Below are 22,723 nucleotides of genomic sequence, written 5' to 3' on the forward strand. Positions count from 1 at the left end.
CTTGCTTTAGGATACCAAAACATCGGGATTCAAGATTATATCTGCATATCCAATCGACTCACTGGTATAGTTAGCAGAGCAAATGACAAGCAGCATTCAAATGTTCTTTATTTGCTAGTTCCGTTAAGCAGCATCAAAGAGGACGGAACTCGACTACCCAGGCTACCTCTCTCATCGAGCAAGCTAGTTATAGCAGCTCCAAGAATCCCGAGCATGAATAACGCCTAAAACTTATGCGAGCCAAAACGCCTCCGTTGGTAAATACTTGGGACGTAAGCAATGTCACGCTTGCATTAGAGATAACAATGTTATGATAAAATTACGACACATTGTGCTTCAAAGATGTATGGACATGCTGAATAGATGATATATGTACAGAAGGACAAGCTTGTTTACACATAGTGATCTTGCTTTCACCAAATCGGACTTCGACTAAGAAGCTATCAACAGCTTACAGCAATTAATTAAGCTGCTGTCCTCTAGGAAAGAATAGAGAACAAAACCTGTAGGAAGTTAAGGAAAAGGAAGAGAATGGCAGCGACAAACGATAAGATTGACCACGGGTTGTTAAAATAATCCCTCAGCAATGTAGCCCGCCATTTAGGCCACCGGGCCCTACAATAGAGGTTGACATCCTGAGAAAGCTTCGCGTAAGTGTAGTACACCACATCAGCATCACTGTAGAGCCTCCTAAAGAAGCTGCTGACCTCCTCGGAGCTCAGGTAGCAAGTCACGATTCCTTTCTGGCACAGGTAGTCGAGGTCCCTTCCCGACTCAATGAGGTTGTTTAGGAGGATGGCATAGGACGTGATCTTGTCCCTACAGGTGGCATCGCACTGCTCATACGCAATCAGGTTCCTGATCAGGGACTCGGCATTGTCAAGGATCATTATTGGAGGGATCCTCATAACACCATTTTCGAATCGGACGTCCATCATCTCGCTCGACTCGCCGCTTTCAAACCGAACTCCCGCTTGGAGAAGCTTTGTCACGCAGGGAATAGGGTACCTGTGAAAATAGAATAGTAAAAGGAAAAATAGTTACCATAAGCTTCTTTCATAAGCTTTAAGCTTTAGATTAGCATTATAATGTTCGGGTTTTAGATTAGTACCAGGCTGTCTGTTCAGGGTCCACGCTCATATAAGAAGAGAGCAAGTTATTGCGCTGTAGATCGAGCAAGTGCTTGTTCACAGGGATTATGTTGGGGTTGATCGCTCCACTTCTGATGGTGTTGAAGTCGAAGAAAATCAGGACCAACACCGCAAGAGAAATCTCAGCCCTTTCCCTGTGTGAAGCAGTGAGGTAGAATATCGACTCAAGGACGGACCAGGGAAGCTGATTTTCGAGCAAGAGCAGATCACTCAAAAGTATCTTCCTCATATAAGATGTTTTAAATATCGGGTCATCGGGGTGTTGAGGGACAATTCCCGCTTTCTTCCGGAAAAGCTCTAGGATGAAACACCCATCCAATATCATCATCTCGACAAACTCATCGACACTGATGACATCTTTCTCCGCATAACAATCGAGGCAGTGCTGCACGTTACTTCCAATTACTTTGACGAGGCACTCCAGCCTTGACTCACGGGTCGAGGCTCGGTCAAGGAGACATCCCAAGTACCAGCGTTTGAACTTTTCCATCGGTTGGAATCTTTCGCGACCATGATGGTACGGACCTATCGAGGCCAATTGTGGTTCGTAGGCATATTCATTATGCCTCCGGATTGTGCTTGGAACTCTGAATATGCAACAATTGGACGGCCATGGAGGTTTCATCACCAATTTCTCCTGAAGTTTCTGTATTGCTTCACAGTTAACATCATCGACGGTTTTCCCTTCAACTTGCCCGCAGTCCATTAGATGATGACGAGCAGAGTCAATTTGTAATAGGATTAAGTCGGGAACTCGTGCATATGCTGCAGTAATTGGGACTGCGCAAACAAAGCTCATGACATTTAAGAAAATCCACAAAACAATAATTATGCTTATATACAAAAAATCCATGATATATTGGTAGAAGGTGCAAATGTGTTCTATATATGATACTACTTCTTACTTATGCAAGCTAACTCGCGAACAAATTGAAGGAGAAGGAGAATCGCCTGACTAGTTCTAAAATCACAAAGAAGGATTGTTCCAACAAAAGCAAAGCTTTCAATTTTAGATCTTCGAAAATCTGTATTGTCAAGATGATGATATTGGTTGCAGAGATGCACTTACAAATTTAAAAGGAAACGTACGCCATTCACTACCTCACAATCATATATTGGTTTGAAAAGTTTAATAAATTAAGGAAAATAAGACGAAGAAGAAGAAGAAGACGATGATGATGAAGAAGATGAAGGGAACAAATAATGAAATTAAATGCGGGAAAGTGTCATGTTGTATGGGACATGTATATATATAATAGAAGGATTTCCATTGCACGGAAAACTAACGAATAAAATTATGCACAGTAAGTAAGTATATATATATATATATATATATATATATATGATAGAAAACATATATTACTTGTTTCATAGTTAAATTCTACTTCAATTCAATACAATCATTACAAAACATTTCCAAATTTTGACAATTCAATATCCTTATTAAAAATACATATGCATTTTTAAATCGACCCTTATTATGCCATTATATTAATACATCTTATTTATAATATTATTAGCTTATTCTAGTTCCATAAGGAACAATCCCGATTTAAATACTTTATAAATCAACCTACAATATTAAATTAAGAACAATTACATTATATTATATTATTATTTTATATTATTATGGTTATTACTTAATTTATGATTAAGTAAATGTCTATATTTACATTAATTTTATTCATATTTTTTAAAAAGATAAAAGAGAAACTCGATAGTATGAAAAACAAATATACACTCCGCGAGAACTTCCAAAATACTTACGGTTTAAATATAGGAAATATAGATATAGATTATAATATAATTTTCTATTATTACTATTACTTACTTACTTGCCTACTTACTTCTTGGTTAAGTAATGTTATGTTTATTATTCTTCCTTAATTGCTCACATAAACAATAGAGCAGGTGAGGACTTACTCAACAACTTGGAATAATTAAATTCTTGGACACTAGGGAAGAATATTCGAACATCTCAATCAAAACATTTGGAGAACACAAATACCGAATGTCAATCCGCAAACACATCGCAAGCAAATTTCCTGGAAGTTGTCGATCTTTTTTTACGTGAAGCTTTTTCAACGCCCATGCCAATATGAACATGACGTTGTATTTTTAATAAGGATACAATAGAATACGATGAACACACAATAGAACAGACCGGGCAAGAAACTGACGGAAATCACCAGGTCATGATTGAAACTTTTCCAGAGGTCGGAAGGCTGCCAAGCCAGATGCAACGACCAAGAGGCTTCGAATATCTTCACCTTGCGAGGCCAACAATGGCCGCACTCCTCCCTCATCAATAGTATCTTGTACAATTATTTAGCAATCTGATGATGTTCAGTGAGTATAGGTTGGAGAAAGATATTCATTATTCATAACCTTGAACTCACACATGTTGGAGCTCACGGATAATTAACTCTAGAGCTTCTTGGAAGAGTTGAGACGAATATATATTCAAACTCCATCCAGCAGTGGCCAACGAAGCTCACTGATCACTCCCGATCTATTATTTCCCTGTCCTGAGGCCACCCGAACTCCTCCAAGAAAGCCAATACAACTCCATTCGACCAGCCAAAACCAGTCTGCAACCCATGAAAAGAAATAAACTCATATTCAGCACCCAAAACATATTCGAATTGAAGGTAGATTTTATCCTACTTGAGGAACATATTCACCACCGCCTCCGAATTCCCCACAATTCACGACATTGTATTTCTCGTGCATTTTTCCGGTTTGCTTGTATGCTGCATAGTTTGTCCTGATCCACCTCACAGCTATGTCTTCAGCCATTTGCCTAGCATCTGTTGAACTGGATTTCACCAGGCCTTCGACGATCATGTGCTGGAGGGGAGCCCACCCATTAGGGAAGTCCCTAACCAGTGAAATGAGGCCAGCTCAGTTATGTCTGCGCCAAGCTGATGAGATTTTGTAAATATCATAGATTCAAATAAGGTCCATGCAAAAATGCAACTACAAACCACTGCTGCCCTGAATTCTGCAAGGGAGTTGCAATCCCCGATGCCTGAAGTAAACCTGAATGCTTGAGACTGTTCACGACTTTATGTACCATTGAAGCATCTTCACATCAACGTGAAAGAAGAAGCTATGAGCATGGCAATACAGGAGTAGCAAAAGATGAATCACAATTCAGAAAATGATTATTTACTGGAACTGATGTGATGTTTTGAATGGGAACATGGAATATTCATTTAAAAAAAAAAAGATTAGAAACACCGAACACCGCCATAGTGACCACGTGACTGACACATACCTGAGTAGAATGGGTTAATCCACAAAGGAACGAAGTTTGATGCATATACATTCTGGTTCTGGTTTAATGTGTCCCATATGTAAGGCTCCAGAAGGTATATATGCAAATAAATCAAAGGAATATACACGATGACAAGTTAAAGACTCTAATACAACTTTGGCCGAAATTCTACCGAGCATGAGTTGCTACAATTAAGCCAGTAGTCAAGCCATTGTCCCTTCTGTTCATTCCAAAATATTGAGGTTATCGCTTCTTTTCTTGCTTCAGAAGCCATGACAAAGCGCTCAAAAGTACTTTTATCTCCAATAACTTCAGCAAAAAGAGCTATATCATGTTCCATCTGAAACAATAACAGACATGCCTCGTCATTTTTTAGCAGTTCACGCACACATGATAGCCAATGACTTTCAAGGGAAGGTCTTCAAAATGGTACCCCCAGTATGAATGCATTTAAATCAACAGGTAGCACTGAAGTTGCTGCCATTGTCGTGAGATCTAGAGGATCCCTGTGAAGAATACATGATTCAATTGGAAGCATTAGGTTAAATATGGAAGAGCCGTTAGTACAAGTACAATATTCAAAAGGTAGGATTAGCAAGTCCTCTACTTGCTCCCCAAGAAAAATATATCTACGCCAAGGGGTTCTTCATAACTCTGGAAGGAAAGCCATAGACAATTGGTGCAGTCAATAAAAATTGTTGTTAAGGTAGAGCTCAAGCTTGCTAAGTGGTACAAAAATCATCTCCCATTTTAATTTTCCTAACAAATTCATGAAAATAGTGCAAGTCAGAGGGGTTTATGCTTTTAGATAAGTGGGTCAGTATCAGGTTCCTCTTCAAATATGATGTCCAATAATTACCATCACCTCATTCAAAGATAGCAATTCAGAGTGCACGTTGAATACTATGAGGTCCCTCTAGATTTCAGTAAGTGAGTAGATCACCATAATTCAAAAAACTAAGACAGTTTTCATCCAGATTCATCATTTTTCTTAATCAAACCTCTGGACAGTAATCTAATCTAACCACCTAATGAATTGATTTTACATCCTAGTTCTCACTGTAGATTGATGTAGCAGCTTCCGACAAGACATCTTAGTTATACTTCTCAGAACAAATTTTGGGGCAGGGGAAATGCACAAACTCAGCAATAAGAGAAAACTATTGGATGCAGTAGCTCTCTTCAACTCTTACCTCATCCATCTCGCACTGAAATCCCATCCAGATTCAGCAGCTGAAGCAAGTTCCCAGTACAAATTCGCCTTTTCGGAAGCACTCAAGAGCTTGGACGCAGACTCCTTGTCCTGGAGAAAATTTGCAACATCCAAATATATGTTTGAAAATCTGCTTCAGAGTTTGATCATATCTGAGTTCTTGTGGGGTGGGGGACATACAGTGGTGGATGATTCGGGCCTAGGTTTGTCCCATTTTGCATAGTATCGACTTAAAGTATGAATACGACCTTCAGCATCTTGTATGGTCACCTTGTGTTTCCCTAACATGACAGAGATGCACTACTAAATATTGGTCTCCAAGGAAATGAGCCATTCAATCAAGTAACGATACCCAGAAGCGCTCTGTACCAAGGTTGCATGGATTTCTGTACTTGATACCTGAATTCCAAAACTCATATTCATTGAGTAGTGCCTGCAGCGATATTTTAACCAATTCCAAATCGTGAGTAGCATCGTAAATTTCACTTACCATTGCACTCAATAGAGGAGGCTGGCTGCAAAAGTTACCCTCAAGATTAGGGCTATAATGGAGGACTAATAGGCTTAATTATAAAGAACTGATATAATCAGAGGGAACTCAAGACCGACGAACTTTTCAAACAGCAAACTTTTTAAAATTTCATAATTCACACAGTCAATTGGATACGGTTTACAGTAAGTTGGATGGAATAATGAAAAAGGCACACACAGTTAGCACTGTCTCATGTCTGCATAAAACACAGTTCTAATTAACCATTAACACTACTCATCTGTGGACATCATACATAGCAAACTTCACATGGGTTATGTTGCACATACGCATAAAGTTTTGTTGTTATCATTACTTATTTGTCCAGACCTACGCAAAACACTATACATCACATGATCATTGGGTTGTTCGGCTACTAATTAGCTGGACAATGGAAAATTGACCAATTCAGCTGACACCCGTGCACTGACCCAGCATTTGCACTTCAGTGACTGAGAACAATAACCAGAAACAAAAGAGCAACATGAATGCAAAATATAAAAGGTAGCCCTAGAGAGATTCGTTGAACCAATTTTCTAGTAGTCCATATTGTGGTTGCGTTATGAATGGACGTACAATATCACATTCAAAATGATGATTGAAACATTAAAACGGTCTTTTTACATCAGCAGAACCACTCCGTTGTATGGTTATGTACATAATATAGATAGACACCGCCAATCAAAACAGGAATCGCTTGAAAAGGTAAAAGAAACAAAACTAGATAGCAACTGCACTTCCATGCTAAACAATTATTGAGGAAAAATCCAAACTTTTTTTACCTCCTGTTAGTGTAGTATGCCCTGGCACCATTTAGGACATAGCCATATCGATTTGCCAAATATATGAGATTCTTCACAACAGCTTTCGCAGTCTCAAACATTTTACTCGCCAACAGTCCCCTGCATCACTAATCAACCATAACTACAACTCTGACACAGGCAGATTAATGATCTCAATTCAACAAATTCTCAGGTAGCCCAGAATGCAAAATGCTAAGGCAGCAAAGTTCAGAGCTTGCAAGTGCAGAAATGAAATAGGACTTGCCTAATCACCCAATAAGAATCCCAGTAATAAGCTTCGCGGAACCTCAACGTGTGGGAATCCGGGCGGGTCCTGACTCCATCCGATATCTTCCTGCTCAGGCTCTTCCAGAGAGCGTGCACCTCGAGCGCCCACTCCCTCACCTCCCTGCTCTTCACTGCCGGCAGGAACCCCTCCGGCTCCGGCGTGTAATCCGGGGGTTCGTAGTGCTCCAGGTCGCCGCCCGCGTCCTCGAAGTAGCTCCGCATGAAAGTCTCCAAGTCCAGAGCGGTGGCCGAGGCCCGAAGCTCGTCGAAGGCGCGCTCCGCGGCCGGGAGGTCGGATTTGAGGGACAGGTCGACGTAGCGCTTCGGGTCGAAGCCCGAGGCGCCGAAGATGCTGAGAGCGGCTTCTTGGACGCGCTCGAGGAAGGCGATCAGAGGAACAGGGGGCGCCACCGGCCCTCTGGCGGAGGAGCAGCTGCTCATGGCGAGGGCGACGACGACAACTCAGAGTGGAGTTGTCTTAGAGAGTGAGTCAACGCAGAGTAACGGTTGAGTGAACCAACGGAAATTAGCAAAAAGAGAGTTTTCACTTTTCAGTGATTACATTCGTAAATTGGCAAAAGAAAAAAAGGCAAAAAAACTGGCATTTGATTTATCATTTTTGGAATACAAATTTCGACTAGGTGTTTTCGGAATTTATATTTCAGCTTGAACATCTGCATTTCTTGGAACTATCCATTTTCATGATAAATGGACCCGATCAAGACTGGCCGCAACTTGTAAGCATTCGGTTTGCGATGCCAGATCAACAGAGGAACTCTATGTATGTATGTGCAATCGCAAGAAGATCGATAAAAAGTATTGAGAGATGAGGTGATGAAGTAGGGGAAGATGACAGAGTCGACTGGATTCAATTGAACCGAGACTCTTAACTGATCAAGGCTTCCATCGAACATAACCCGACATGGCTCGATAGCTTCACGGGCACCCCCATCCAGCAGCTTCAATCACATTCCATAAAAGATCTTATATAAACAAATTGCACATGTATATATATAACTACAATTTTCTCATGACATTGAAAAAATAAAAGAATCTTGTATGATTTAACCCTCATATGCACCACTGCACCCAATACAACTGAGTAGGGAAGAGTAAAATTGGGGGAGGGGAGAATGGTGTCGAATCACACCCCTGTGGATCTATACTAAACACATACAATGGCCACTCTAACTTCGCCGTGGCACGATTCATACATACATACATACTAAACCTTACTATCTCCTAGGGGTGATCGATTCTGGGTATCTAATTTTTTTCACGATATCTGGACCCTACCATGTAATGTACATGTTCCAAGATTTTGGAATCGGACCCTACCCTGTTGAATCCTTGAACTGAAACTTACTCGGAATCTGTATTATACCACAGGTTCCTGATACCCGGTGGAACCTGTAATTTTTTTTTCCAGTACCGAGAGTATCTAGAACGGTCTTTATTTGTGCTAATATTTCCCAATTCAAGAGTCCATGACATGAACATTTGAGTACTTGTCGAAATACATGAACATGAACATTAGAGTTAAATGCCACTATCAAAGGAGCAGACAAGGAAAGTAAGTGACTGAGAAGTAAGAATATACCAAAGCTAGTCTGTGGTCTTTCGTGCTCGACCTGAGCTGTCGAGGTGGAGACGGAGAAACAGCAGCTCGTGCTCGCCGAGGACTCGAGGTGCCAAGGTGGAGTCTGGAGACGAAGGCCTGAGCGGAGCAACAGTCGGAGCCGATCACCGACAGTCACAGCCTAAAGATCCAGTTGTTCCTCAAGTCGAGGTGCATGAGGCTCGAGAGGTTTGTGAGGGACCAGGGGAGATCACCGGTTGTGAGGTTTAATAAGATTCGTTTCGTTTTCCGATAATCGGAGGAGCATGGACTCGGAAGAATCGAGAAAACCTAAGTTGAAAAGGGAAGGAAAAGGAAGACGAACTGGGCGAGCAGAGCAGAAGGGAGAAGCAGAAGCTCACTGGGGAAAGAGAGCTTGAAGGAGAGTTGGAGACAGAGGTGACTGCAGAGCCTTCGGAGAGTCAAAGCCGAGAGTGGATGGAGACTGTGAGAGAGCGAAAGAGAGAGCAGAGGAGAATTAGGTTTACAAACTGGATAACAGTTGAGAGTCAGAGCCTAGAGTTCAACTTTACTCTTCTTTCTTTTTTCTTTTTTTTTCTTTTTATAAATTATAGGGGAATTTACCTAAAATGGTCCATAGTTTACCCGTTTTGTCAAATCTATCATATGCTTTTTTTGGTCAAATCTATCTCATGGTTTACTTTTTGCATCAAATCTATTCCGGCGTTATTTTTTCCGTCGACATCTAACAGTCGTGTCGTACTGACGTAGCGCCCACGTGGCAAGTGTGGCCCACTATCTCTTCACGTGCCACGTCAGCCCGGCCGTTAGACGTTAACGGAAAAGATATTGCCGGGATAGATTTGATGCAAAAAGTAAACCATATGATAGATTTGACAAAAAAAAAACATACGATAGATTTGACAAAATGGGTAAATCATAAGTCATTTTAGGTAAAAACCTCTAAATTATATATGGTTTCGGTTCTGGATACCCTATAGATAGGAACCGAAACCGAAATCGATTTTCACTGGTTCCTTTTTTTAATATCCGAACCATATCCGTTATAGTAGATTCCAAACGGTTTCGGGTATATCCGGTATCCGTGCACACCCCTATTATCTCCGACGGACACGTCATATGGAATATAAAGGTAAGAAACCTTACTTTGAATCGAATAGTGTAAGTCCTCGGATCATTTCAAGAACGCACCCGCAACCCATAGTTGTGGTACGTTCTGATCCACCTGTCCAACCCGGCAGTGACAATTATGAGGCCCCACATGTGGGGAGAGTCCGATAGTGCGTTCTTCAAGGACTTGTATTTTGATCTGCACATCGAAGGCGAAACAATCACTGGGCTCGAATCTGATAGATTCTCCTCCGGCTAAGTCGCTGACCCTTTGGGCAGGAGCTCGATGAGGAACCCTCGGCCCAGAGAAAAGCAGTCAAGGGAAGAAGAAAAGGGTAGCACCTTCTAGTCAAAGTAGTCGTCGAGGGTTTGACTTGTCGGACCACTCTCAATCTACCCTTCTCTTTGCATGGAGTGCATGGGGCCACACCAGGGGATAGCAATGGATACGTTATCGGAGAAGAAACTCTCACACGATAGCACACTCTTTGCCCTTGATTGTGTCTTCTCGAATCTTCATTTGCCGAGATTACGTGCTTTCCATCTGATATGAAGGATGCAATCGAATGGCATCCCGAGCTACCTAATAGTACCAAGAAGAGATTATCAACAGTCACATCTAAAACGTCGACAACAATAGGACTACACTTCACTGTAAGCGCTTTGTGTGCGGATGATTAATACTTAATGCATTTGCTTATTTTACCAAAAAAAAAAGTCTAGAGTTTTTAGTGCACTACTCACATGCCAACCCACTATTTTCTTTCTTTTCATTTTTGGCCCCGATCTTTACTATTATTTTATTTTTATAATTTTTCAAAATATAAAAATAAAAATAAAAAGGGGACAACATATCAGTATCTAGGGAAGAGGCGATGTGTCGTCGATTCTGACCACCACTGCCCTAATCGAGGTCGTCGGCGACCTCAATTGGGCAGTGCTTGCAAGGATCGGGGCCAGCACCGCCCACAATCGCCCCTCTCTCTCTCTTTGGACTTCTCATTTTATTCCGAAAATAGATACATGCATGATTGGACCGTCTCATAATTACGTTTCTAATTTATTCATTCCATCTCAAATTCCCATACAACTCACATCTTACCATAAATATGCACTTATAACTGAATTTCCTCATCGTCCTTTATATTCGTTCCAATCCCTTTATATATCTTCAATAATATAATACGGGAAGATCAGTTGACCATTCTCAAATGGTTATACGCATCGATTAGGCGATTTTGCCATTTATATGTTACCAGGCAGTTCCGTTTGGGCAGCCCAAGTAGAGGTCCAAGCCCATTCATAAAGCCCAAGAAAAATCATTAATTTGCTTTCATTTAAACACCTTGGCAGCTGAGGTATTTTGGTTTGATCACTGATTCCATTCCATTCCTTCTCCGTAGTTTCGTATCAAATGTGATAGACTAGTCCGTATCCAATTCCGAGCTCGACATAGCCTCTTCAAAGAATACGTAAGTGCATCTAAAATCAACAGCTCGCTTGATTTAGGAAACCAAAATATCAGGATTCAAGATTATATCTGCATATCCAATCGACTCATTATTATAGTTGGCAGAGCAAATGACAAGCAGCATTCAAATGTTCTTTAGTTGCAAGTTCCGTTAAGCAGCATCAAGAGGACAGAACTCGACTGCCCAGGCTACCTTTCTCATCGAGCAAGCTAGTTATAGCAGCTCCAAGAATACCGAGCATGAATAACGCCTAAAACTAATGCGAGCCAAAACGCCTCCGTTGGTAAATACTTGGGATGTAAGCAATGTCACACTTGCATTAGAGATAACAATGTTATGATAAAATTAAGATACATTGTGCTTCAAAGATGTATGTACATGCTGAATAGATGATATATGTACAGAAGGACAAGCTTGTTTACACATAGTGATCTTGCTTTCACCAAATCAGACTCCGACTAAGAAGCTATCAACAGCTTACAGCAATTAATTAAGCTGCTGTCCTGTAGGAAAGAATAGAGAACAAAACCTGTAGGAAGTTAAGGAACAGGAAGAGAATGGCAGCGACAAACGATAAGATTGACCAAGGGTTGTCAAAATAATCCCTCAGCAATGTAGCCCGCCATTTAGGCCACCGGGCCCTACAATAGAGGTTGACATCCTGAGAAAGCTTCGCGTAAGTGTAGTACACCACATCAGCATCGCTGTAGAGCCTCCTGAAGAAGCTGCTGACCTCCTCGGAGCTCAGGTAGCAAGTCACGATTCCTTTCTGGCACAGGTAGTCGAGGTCCCTTCCCGACTCGATGAGGTTGTTTAGGAGGATGGCATAGGACGTGATCTTGTCCCTACAGGTGGCATCACACTGCTCATACGCGATCAGGTTCCTGATCAGGGACTCGGCATTTTCAAGGATCATTATTGGAGGGATCCTCATAACACCATTTTTGAATTGGACGTCCATCATCTCGCTTGACTCGCCGCTCTCAAACCAAACTCCCGCTTGGAGAAGCTTTGTCACGCAGGGAATAGGGTGCCTGTGAAAATAGAATAGTAAAAGGAAAAATAGTTACCATGAGCTTCATCCATATGCTTTAAGCTTTAGATTAGCATTATAATGTTCGGGTTTTAGATTAGTACCAGGCTGTCTGTTCAGGGTCCACGCTCACATAAGAAGTGAGCAAGTTGTTGCGCTGTAGATCGAGCAAGTGCTTGTTCACAGGGATTATGTTGGGGTTGATCGCTCCACTTCTGATGGTGTTGAAGTCGAAGAAATTGAGGGCCAACACCGCAAGAGAATTCTCAGCCCTTTCCCTGTGTGCAGCGGTGAGGTAGAATATCGACTCAAGGACGTACCACGGAAGCTGATTTTCGAGCAAGAGCAGATCACTCAAAAGTATCTTCCTCATGTAAGATGTTTTAAATATCGGGTCATCGGGGTGTTGAGGGACAATTCCCGCTTTCTTCCGGAAAAGCTCTAGGACGAAACACCCATCCAATATCATCATCTCGACAAACTCATCAGCACTGATAACATCTTTCTCCGCATAACAATCGAGGCAGTGCTGCACGTTACTTCCAATTACTTTGAAAAGGCACTCCAGCCTTGACTCGCAGGTCGAGGCTCGGTCAAGGAGACATCCCAAGTACCAGCATTTGAACTTTTCCATCGGTTGGAATCTTTCGCGACCATGATGGTACGGACCTATCGAGACCAATTGTGGTTCGTAAGCATATTTATTATGCCTCCGGATCGTGCTTGGAACTCTGAATATGCAACAATTGGACGGCCATGGAGGTTTCCTCACCAATTTCTTCTGAAGTTCCTGTATTGCTTCACAGTAAACATCATCGACGGTTTCCCCTTCAACTTGCCCGCAATCCATTAGACGATGACGAGCAGAGTCCATTTTAAATAGGATTAAGTCGGGAACTCGTGCATATGCTGCAGTAATCAGGATTGCACAAATCATGCTCATGACATTTAAGAAAATCCACAAAATAATAATTATGCCCAAAAAAAAAGAAGAGAAAATCCATGATATATTAGCAGAAGGTGCAAATGTGTTCTATATATGATACTCCTTCTTACTTGTGCAAGCTAACTCGAGAACAAATTAAAGGGGAGAGAGAATCACCTGACTAGTTGTAAAATCACAAAGAAGGATCGTTCCAACAACAGCAAAGCTTTCAATTAGATCTTCGAAAATCTGTATTGTCGAGAACTCGCTTATGGCGATTGAGAGGGCATATCCTGAGCATATATAGAGCAGAGATGCACTTGCAAATTTAAAAGGAAACGTACGCCGTTGACTACCTCACAATCATATATTAGTTTGAAAAGTTTAATAAATTAAGGAAAAAAAGATGAAGAAGAAGAAGAAGATGAAGAAGAAGAAGAAGAAGATGATGGAGATGAAGAGAACAAAAGAGACAAACAGCCCCCCTCATGGTTAACCCAGACACATACTAATAAAGAAATTAAAGGCGGGAAAGTGACATGATGTAGGGGACATGTATATATATAAAAGTAGGGTTGCCGTGCAATGCACGGAAAACTAACCAGTACGCACAGTATATATATATAGAAAACATAATATCCCTTGTTTCATAGTTCAATTCTATTCACGGAAAACTAACCAATAAAATTACGCACAGTATATATATATATATATATATATATATATATATATGATAGAAAACATATATTATTTATTTCATAGTTCAATTCTACTTCAATTGAATACAATTATTATAAAATATCTCAAAATTTTGACAATTCAATATCCTTATTAAAAATAAATATACATTTTTAAACCGACCCTTATTATGTCATTATATGGATGTACATTATCCATAATATTGTTGACTTATTCAAGTATCATAAGGAACAATCCATATTTAAATACTTTATAAATCGACCTACAATATTGAATTAAAAACAATTACATTATATTATATTATTATTTTATGATATTATTTTATATTATTATGGTTATTACTTAATTCATGATTAAATAAATGTCTATATTTACATTAATTTTATTCGTACTTTTTAAAAAGATAAAAGAGAAACTCAATAGTATGAAAAACAAATGTACACTCTGCAAAAACTTCCAAAATACTTCCGATTTAAATATATAAAATATAGATATAGATATAGATTATAATATTATTTTATGAAATTATTTTATATTATTATTATTATTATTACTTACTTACTTACCTACATCTTGGTTAAGTAATGTTTATGTTTATTATTCTTTCTTAATTGCTCACATAAACAATAGAACAGGTGAGGACTTACTCAACAACTTGGAATAATTAAATTCTCCGACACTAATGAAGAATATTCAAACATCTCAATCAAAACATTTGGAGAACGAATACCGAATGTCAATCCACAAACACATCGCAAGCAAACTTTCCTGGAAGTTGTCGATCTTTTTTTACGTGAAGCTTTTTCAACGCTCATGCCAATATGAACATGAAGTTGTATTTTTAATAAGGATACAATAGAATACAATGAACACGCAATAGAACAGACCGGGCAAGAAACTGATGGATATCACCAGGTCATGAAACTTTTCCAGAGGTCGGAAGGCTGCCAAGCCAGATGCAACGACCAAGAGGCTTCGAATATCTTCACCTTGCGAGGCCGACAATGGCCGCACTCCTCCCTCATCAATAGTATCTTATACAATTATTTAGCCATCAATAGTACAGAATCTGAGCAATCTGATGATGTTGAGTGAGTATAGGTTGGAGAAAGATATTCATTATTCATAACCTTGAGCTCACACATGTTGGAGCTCACGGATAATTAACTCCAGAGCTTCTTGGAAGAGTTGAGACGAATATATATTCAAACTCCATCCAGCAGTGGCCAACGAAGCTCACTGATCACTCCCGATCTATTATTTCCCTGTCCTGAGGCCACCCGAACTCCTCCAAGAAAGCCAATACAACTCCATTCGACCAGCCAAAACCAGTCTGCAACCCATGAAAAGAAATAAACACATATTCAGCACCCAAATAAGTAACAGTGTAATTCGAATTGAAGGAAGATTTTATCCTACTTGAGGAACATATTCACCGCCGCCTCCGAACTCTCCACAATTCACGACATTGTATTTCTCGTGCATTTTTCCGGTCTGCTTGTATGCTGCATAGTTTGTCCTGATCCACCTCGCAGCAATGTCTTCAGCCATTTGCCTAGCATCTGTTGAACCGGATTTCACCAGGCCTTCGACAATCATGTGCTGGAGTGGAGCCCACCCATTAGGGAAGTCCCTAATCAGTGAAATGAGGCCGGCTCAGTTATGTCTGCGCCAAGCTGATGAGATTTTGTAAATATCATAGATTCAAATAAGGTCCACGCAAAAATGCAACTACAAACCACTGCTGCCCTGAATTCTGCAAGGAAGTTGCAATCCCCGATGCCTGAAGTAAACCTGAATGCTTGAGACTGTTCACGACTTTATGTACCATTGAAGCATCTTCACATCAACGTGAAAGAAGAAGCTATGAGCATGGCAATACAGGAGTAGCAAAAGATGAATCACAATTCAGAAAATGATTATTTACTGGAACTGATGTGATGTTTTGAATGGGAACACGGAATATTCATTTTAAAAAAAAAAAAAGAATAGAAACACCGAACACTGCCATAGTGACCATGTGAATGACACATACCTGAGTAGAATGGGTTAATCCACAAAGGAACAAAGTTTGATGCATATACATTCTGGTTCTGGTTTAATGTGTCCCATATGTAAGGCTCCTGAAGGTATATATGCAAATGAATCAGGGGAATATACACGATGACAAGTTAAAGACACTAATACAACTTTGGCCGAAATTCTACCGAGCATGAGTTGCTATAATTAAGCCAGTAGTCAAGCCATTGTCCCTTCTGTTCATTCCAAAATATTGAGGTTATCGCTTCTTTTCTTGCTTCAGAAGCCATGACAAAGCGCTCAAAAGTACTTTTATCTCCAATAACTTCAGCAAAAAAAGCTATATCATGTTCCATCTGCAACAATAACAGACATGCCTCGTCATTTTTTAGCAGTTCACGCACACATGATAGCCAATGACTCTCAAGGGAAGGTCTTCAAAATGGTACCCCCAGTATGAATGCATTTAAATCAACAGGTAGCACTGAAGTTGCTGCCATTGTCGTGAAATCTAGAGGATCCCTGTGAAGAATACATGATTCAATTGGAAGCATTAGGTTCAATATGGAAGAGCCGTTGGTACAAGTACAATACTCAAAAGGTAGGATTAGCAAGTCCTCTACTTGCTCCCCAAGAAAAATATATCTACGCCAACGAGTTCTTCATAACTCTGGAAGGAAAGCCATAGACAATTGGTGCAGTCAATAAAAATTGTTGTTAAGGTAGAGCTCAAGCTTGCTAAGTGGTAAAAAAATCATCTCCCATTTTAATTTTTCTAACAAATTCATGAAAAAAGTGCAAGAAGTCAGAGGGGTTCATGCTTTTAGATAAGTGGGTCAGTATCAGGTTCCTCTTCAAATATGATGTCCAATAATTACCATCACCTCATTCAAAGATTTCAGTAAGGGAGTGGATCACCATAATTCAAAAAACTAAGACAGTTTTCATCCAGATTCATCATTTTTCTTAATCAAACCTCTGTACAGTAATCTAATCCAACCACCTAATGAATTGATTTTACATCCTAGTTCTCACTGTAGATTGATGTAGCAGCTTCCGACAAGACATCTTAGTTATACTTCTCAGAACAAATTTTGGGCAGGGGAAATGCACAAACTCAGCAATAAGAGAAAACTATTGGATGCAGTAGCTCTCTTCAACTCTTACCTCATCCATCTCGCACTGAAATCCCATCCAGATTCAGCAGCTGAAGCAAGTTCCCAGTACAAATTCGCCTTTTCGGAAGCGCTCGAGAGCTTGGACGCGGACTCCTTGTCCTGGAGAAAATTTGCAACATCCAAATATATGTTTGAAAATCTGCTTCAGAATTTGATCATATCTGAGTTCTTGTGGGGTGGGGGACATACAGTGGTGGATGATTCGGGCCTAGGTTTGTCCCATTTTGCATAGTATCGACTTAAAGTATGAATACGACCTTCAGCATCTTGTATGGTCACCTTGTGTTTCCCTAACATGACAGAGATGCACTACTAAATATTGGTCTCCAAGGAAATGAGCCATTCAATCAAGTAACGATACCCAGAAGCGCTCTGTACCAAGGTTGCATGGATTTACATAAATGAAAATTGCTGAAACAGACAAATTTCTGTACTTGATACCTGAATTCCAAAACTCATATTCATTGAGTAGTGCTTGCAGCGATATTTTAACCAATTCCAAATCGTGAGTTGCATCGTAAATTTCGCGTACCATTGCACTCAATAGAGGAGGCTGGCTGCAAAAGTTACCCTCAAGATTAGGGCTATAATGGAGGACTAATAGGCTTAATTATAAAGAACTGATATAATCAGAGGTAACTCAAGACCAATGAACTTTTGAAACAGCAAACTTTTTAAAATTTCATAATTCACACAGTCAATTGGATACGGTTTACAGTAAGTAGGAGGGAATAATGAAAAAGGCACATGCAGTTAGCACTGTCTCAAGTCTGCATAAAACACAGTTCTAATTAACCATTAACGCTACTCATCTGTGCACATCATAAATTACATAGCAAACGTCGCATGGGTTATGTTGCATATACGCATAAAGTTTTGTTGTTATCATTACTTATTTGTCCAGACCTACGCACAACACTATATTGGGTTGTTCGCCTACTAATTAGCTGGACAATGGAAAATTGAACAATTCAGCTGACACCCGTGCACTGACCCGGCATTTGCACTTCAGTGACTGAGAACAATAACCAGAAACAAAAGAGCAACATGAATGCAAAATATAAAAGGTAGCCCTAGAGAGATTTGTTGAACCATTTTTCTAGTAGTCCATATTGTGGTTGCGTCATGAATGGACGTACAAGATCACATTCAAAATGATGGTTGAAACATTGAAACGGTCTTTTTACATCAGCAGAACCACTCCGTTGTATGGTTATGTACATAAGATAGATAGACACCGCCAATCAAAACAGGAATCACTAGAAAAGGTAAAAGAAACAAAACTAGATAGCAATGCACTTCCATGCTAAACAATTATTGAGGAAAAATCCAAACTTTTTTTTACCTCCTGTTAGTGTAGTATGCCCTGGCACCATTTAGGACATAGCCATATCGATTTGCCAAATATATGAGATTCTTCACAACAGCTTTCGCAGTCTCATACATTTTACTCGCCAACAGCCCCCTGCATCACTAATCAACCATAACTACAACTCTGACACAGGCAGATTAATGATCTCAATTCAACAAATTCTCAGGTAGCCCAGAATACAAAATGCTAAGGCAGCAAAGTTCAGAGCTTGCAAGTAGTCAAGCACGACGATATGCGGAAAGGAAATAGGACTTGCCTAATCACCCAATAAGAATCCCAGTAATAAGCTTCGCGGAACCTCGACCCCGGAATCACAAGAGGGTTCGGGACCGGTATCAACGTGTGGGAATCCGGGCGGGTCCTGACTCCATCCGATATCTTCCTGCTCAGGCTCTTCCAGAGAGCGTGCACCTCCAGCGCCCACTCCCTCATCTCCCTGCTCTTAACTGCCGGCAGGAACCCCTCCGGCTCCGGCGTGTAATCCGGGGGTTCGTAGTGCTCCAGGTCGCCGCCCGCGTCCTCGAAATAGCTCCGTATGAAAGTCTCCCAGTCCTGAGCGGTGGCCGAGGCCCGTAGCTCGTCGAAGGCGCGCTCCGCGGCCGGGAGGTCGGATTTGAGGGACAGGTCGACGTAGCGCTTCGGGTCGAAGCCCGAGGCGCCGAAGATGCTGAGAGCGGCTTCTTGGACGCGCTCGAGGAAGGCGATCAGAGGAACAGAGGGCGCCACCGGCCCTCTGGCGGAGGAGCAGCTGCTCATGGCGAGGGCGACGACGGCAACTCGGAGCGGAGTTGACCTAGAGAGTGAGTCAACGCAGAGTAACAGTTGAGTCAACGAACGGACATGAGAGAGAAGGATAGGAAAGAGTAAAACGCATTGTCTGAACCGATCGATCGAGATATGAATTCACGAATTTATGGGTTCAACCGGGTTTGATGGATCAGATAAGGCATCCAATCAAATAATAAATAATGCATATAAAATTAAGAAAGATAATGATATATTAAATAAATAGACAATAATTCATATAATTGAAATAATGAATGAAAGAAAATTTTTTTTATTGACTCCCTTTGTTATGCTTAAAAGAAAGAATGATCAAAAGAAAACAAATATGGGTTCGTAAAATTCAGTCAAAATCGCCCAATTTAATGGGATCACTTATCTAAAGGTGCAACTTCGATCTTTAAGAGAATCGGACCTGACAAGGTGTCGGTTTCCAGTCGATCGGTCAGATTGGCTAGTCCAATCCGGTTTTAATAACATTGGTAAAGAGAGTCCAAAAACGGCCCTTCTTACGAGCGCAAGGATGTGGTCATTGGCTACTTGAATTTTCACTTTTTCAGTGATTACATTCGTAAATTAGCAAAAGAAAAAAATACAAAAATACTGCGGATGGCATTTGATTTATCGTTTTCGGAATACATATTTCGACAAGATGTTTTTGGAATTTATATTTCGGTTTGAAGCTATGCATTTCTTGAAACTATCCATTTTTGTGATATATGGACTTGATCAAGACTGGCCGCAACTCGTAAGCATTCTGTTTGCGATGCCAGATCAACAGATGAACTCCATGTATGTACATGCAATCACAAGAAGATCGATGATATCTACACTTACGGTTGCCTGCGCTACCATTGGTATTGCAATTTGATGTGCTCTTTCGGTCATACAAAGGAGGAAGTTCCGTTCGCCATCTCTCTGTCTTCAGCCCCTCAGCGCTCTCTGTCTCTGCCATTGTTTCTAACAGGATCGAGCTCCCACGGTCGTCATTGTAAGCATTTGCCCGCCTCAAATAGATACACTTGGCTATCGCTGCAGCCACGGTCAAAGCCGATGGACCGATGGATGACACTAGGGAACCCATACCAACCACGCTTCCGGCACCTCTATGCCTCAACCCCACTTGGGATCCATTAACCATGGATTCATTATACACCGAGCTCGCCGGATAATACGGGTAGAATCTGCTAGGATAATATTAGATTGAGAATTTATTATTCGATAATGGTAAATGATCGGCCATGCACGGAGGCGAAGGCAGAGGGACGAAGGGGCCGGGCTGTTTTCGTGCTTTGGCAATGCATACGGGTGTGAGTTCGGCATTAGTTGTGGTGGCGGTGGCGGCAACAGGAAGAAGCATAAGTGATCTGCTTTGTCACGGACGGACTAAACTTGAACCCAAGGCTAAATGAAGATGCGAGCCGTCTTAGACAACTCTCTCTAAGTCGATTATCCTTTTATAATATGCATGGTTAAGTAGATCAAGGCTTGTGTAATCATATAAAGTCGAAGTGAGAAAACCTGAATACTAATCAGAGTTATATATATATTGACATATATCCGACCTTTTTCTTGAATATATAACTCTAAATTTAATTGGCTCCCGACTAAGAATGATTGGATTCAATTGAACCAAAGACTCTCAACTGATCAAGACTTCCATCGAACTAGCCCAACATGGCTCGATAGCTTCACGGCCACCTCCCATCCAACAGCTTCAATCACATTCCATAATAGATATTATATAGACAAATTGCACATATATATAGCTACAATTTTCTCATGACATTGAAAAAATAAAAGAATCATGTATGATTTAACCCTCATATGCACCATTGCACCCAATACAACTGAGTAGGGGAGAGTAAAATTGGAAAAAAAAAATGGTGTCGGTTCACACCCCTGTGGATCTATACTAAACACATACAATGGCCACTCTAACTTCGCTGCGGCACGATTCATACATACATACATACTATACCTTTCTATCTCCGACGGACACGTCTTATGGAATACAAAGGTAAGAAACCTTACTTTGAATCGAATAGTGTAAGTCCTCAGATCGTTTCAAGAACGAACCGGCAACCCATAGTTGTGATACGTTCTGATCCGCCCATCCCACCCAGTAGTGACAATTATGAGGCCCCACATGTGGGGAGAGTCTGATAGTGCGTTCTTCAAGAACTTGTATTCTGATCTGCACATCGAAGGGGAAACAATCACTGGGCTCGAATCTGATAGCTTCTCCTCCGGCCAAGTCGCTGACCCTTTGGGCAGGAGCTCGAGGAGGAACCCTCGGCCCAGAGAGAAGCAGTCAGGGGAAGAAGAAAAGGGCAGCATCTTCTGGCCAAAGTAGTCGTCGAGGGTTTGACTTGTCGGACCACTCTCGATCTGCCCATCTTCTCTTCGCATGGAGTGCATTGGGCCACCCCACAGGATAGCAATGGACACGTTATCGAAGAAGAAACTCTCTCATGATAGCACGCTCTTTGCTCTTGATCGTTTCTTCTCCTGATTGGTGTAGTTCCAGATGCAGACGCTCGAATCTTCATTTGTCGATATCACGTGCTTTCCATTTGACGTGAAAGATGCAATCGAATGGCATCCCGAACTACCTAACAGTACCGAGAAGAGATTATGAACAGTCACATCTAAAACGTCCGCAACAATAGGACTTCCTAATTTCATCAAGCAAATTCAAATTCATCGAGTAAATTCAAAATACAAAATGAATTGAGCAGTTTTATTACGAAAAAATGAAAAACAAAAATAAACATTCAGATGTCTCAACACTCTTGCTTCCCTAACTCCCTCCCAACCATACTTCTCCCATATACAACTGAGGTTATGTTCATTTGGACTTAATTTTAAGTGCTGAAATTATAAGTGCTTAATTGATTAAGTAAAAATTGTTTGATAAAGGTAGGTGTTGAAAATCTAGAGTTTTTGGTGCAGTACTCACATGTCAGTCCACTATTTTCTTTATTTTCACTTTTGGCCCATATCTTTACTATTATTTTATTTTTATAATTTCTCAAAATAATAAAAATCGAAAATTTAAAAAAATAGAGATAGAGAGAGACGGCAGATCGGGATCTGGGGATGGGGCGGTGGTGCTGTCGACTCTGGCCAGCACCGCCCACAATCGCTCCTCTCTCTCTTCGGACTTCTCATTTTATTCCGAAAACATATACAGACATGATTGGACCGTCTCATAATTACATTTCCAATTTATTCATACTATCTGAAATTCCTGTGTAACTCACATCTTTCCATAAATATGCACTTA

General features: G+C 40.8%; 4 protein-coding genes across 5 annotated transcripts; all 4 read right to left on the reverse strand.

Annotated features, from left to right (window-relative positions):
- Nucleotides 1-329: 329 nt before the first annotated feature.
- Nucleotides 330-2,203, reverse strand: LOC116201842 (UPF0481 protein At3g47200-like). The gene is made up of 3 exons (XM_031533273.1): nt 2,057-2,203; nt 1,112-1,931; nt 330-1,008 (listed from the first exon to the last, which is right to left on the reverse strand). The coding sequence occupies exons 2-3, from the start codon at nt 1,855-1,857 to the stop codon at nt 480-482; spliced, it is 1,275 nt and encodes a 424-aa protein (XP_031389133.1). The 5' UTR covers nt 1,858-1,931; nt 2,057-2,203; the 3' UTR covers nt 330-479.
- A 989-nt stretch (nt 2,204-3,192) lies between these two features.
- LOC116201914 (probable trehalase) lies at nt 3,193-7,807 on the reverse strand. The gene is made up of 11 exons (XM_031533375.1): nt 7,221-7,807; nt 6,956-7,075; nt 6,044-6,159; nt 5,825-5,925; nt 5,625-5,734; nt 4,865-4,937; nt 4,604-4,771; nt 4,432-4,516; nt 4,139-4,238; nt 3,819-4,032; nt 3,193-3,742 (listed from the first exon to the last, which is right to left on the reverse strand). The coding sequence occupies exons 1-11, from the start codon at nt 7,682-7,684 to the stop codon at nt 3,653-3,655; spliced, it is 1,641 nt and encodes a 546-aa protein (XP_031389235.1). The 5' UTR covers nt 7,685-7,807; the 3' UTR covers nt 3,193-3,652.
- Nucleotides 7,808-11,722: 3,915 nt separating this feature from the next.
- On the reverse strand, nt 11,723-13,901 carry LOC116201886 (UPF0481 protein At3g47200-like). The gene is made up of 3 exons (XM_031533340.1): nt 13,561-13,901; nt 12,563-13,367; nt 11,723-12,459 (listed from the first exon to the last, which is right to left on the reverse strand). The coding sequence occupies exons 2-3, from the start codon at nt 13,330-13,332 to the stop codon at nt 11,916-11,918; spliced, it is 1,314 nt and encodes a 437-aa protein (XP_031389200.1). The 5' UTR covers nt 13,333-13,367; nt 13,561-13,901; the 3' UTR covers nt 11,723-11,915.
- Nucleotides 13,902-14,837: 936 nt separating this feature from the next.
- On the reverse strand, nt 14,838-19,535 carry LOC116201874 (probable trehalase). 2 transcript variants are annotated; one of them, XM_031533319.1, is made up of 12 exons: nt 18,908-19,535; nt 18,625-18,744; nt 17,706-17,836; nt 17,658-17,672; nt 17,469-17,569; nt 17,269-17,378; nt 16,551-16,623; nt 16,290-16,457; nt 16,118-16,205; nt 15,822-15,921; nt 15,502-15,715; nt 14,838-15,415 (listed from the first exon to the last, which is right to left on the reverse strand). In XM_031533319.1, exons 1-12 carry the CDS (start codon nt 19,405-19,407, stop codon nt 15,326-15,328), a joined length of 1,710 nt encoding a protein of 569 aa, XP_031389179.1. In that variant the 5' UTR covers nt 19,408-19,535; the 3' UTR covers nt 14,838-15,325. The 2 variants fall into 2 exon arrangements, with proteins under 2 accessions (XP_031389179.1, XP_031389187.1); XM_031533327.1 differs by lacking the exon at nt 17,658-17,672 and having other exon boundaries at nt 14,962-15,415; nt 17,721-17,836; nt 18,908-19,534.
- Between the last annotated feature and the right edge of the window lie 3,188 nt (nt 19,536-22,723).

Source organism: Punica granatum, chromosome 1 (genome assembly GCF_007655135.1).
Source record: "Punica granatum isolate Tunisia-2019 chromosome 1, ASM765513v2, whole genome shotgun sequence".
Lineage (NCBI taxonomy): Eukaryota > Viridiplantae > Streptophyta > Magnoliopsida > Myrtales > Lythraceae > Punica > Punica granatum.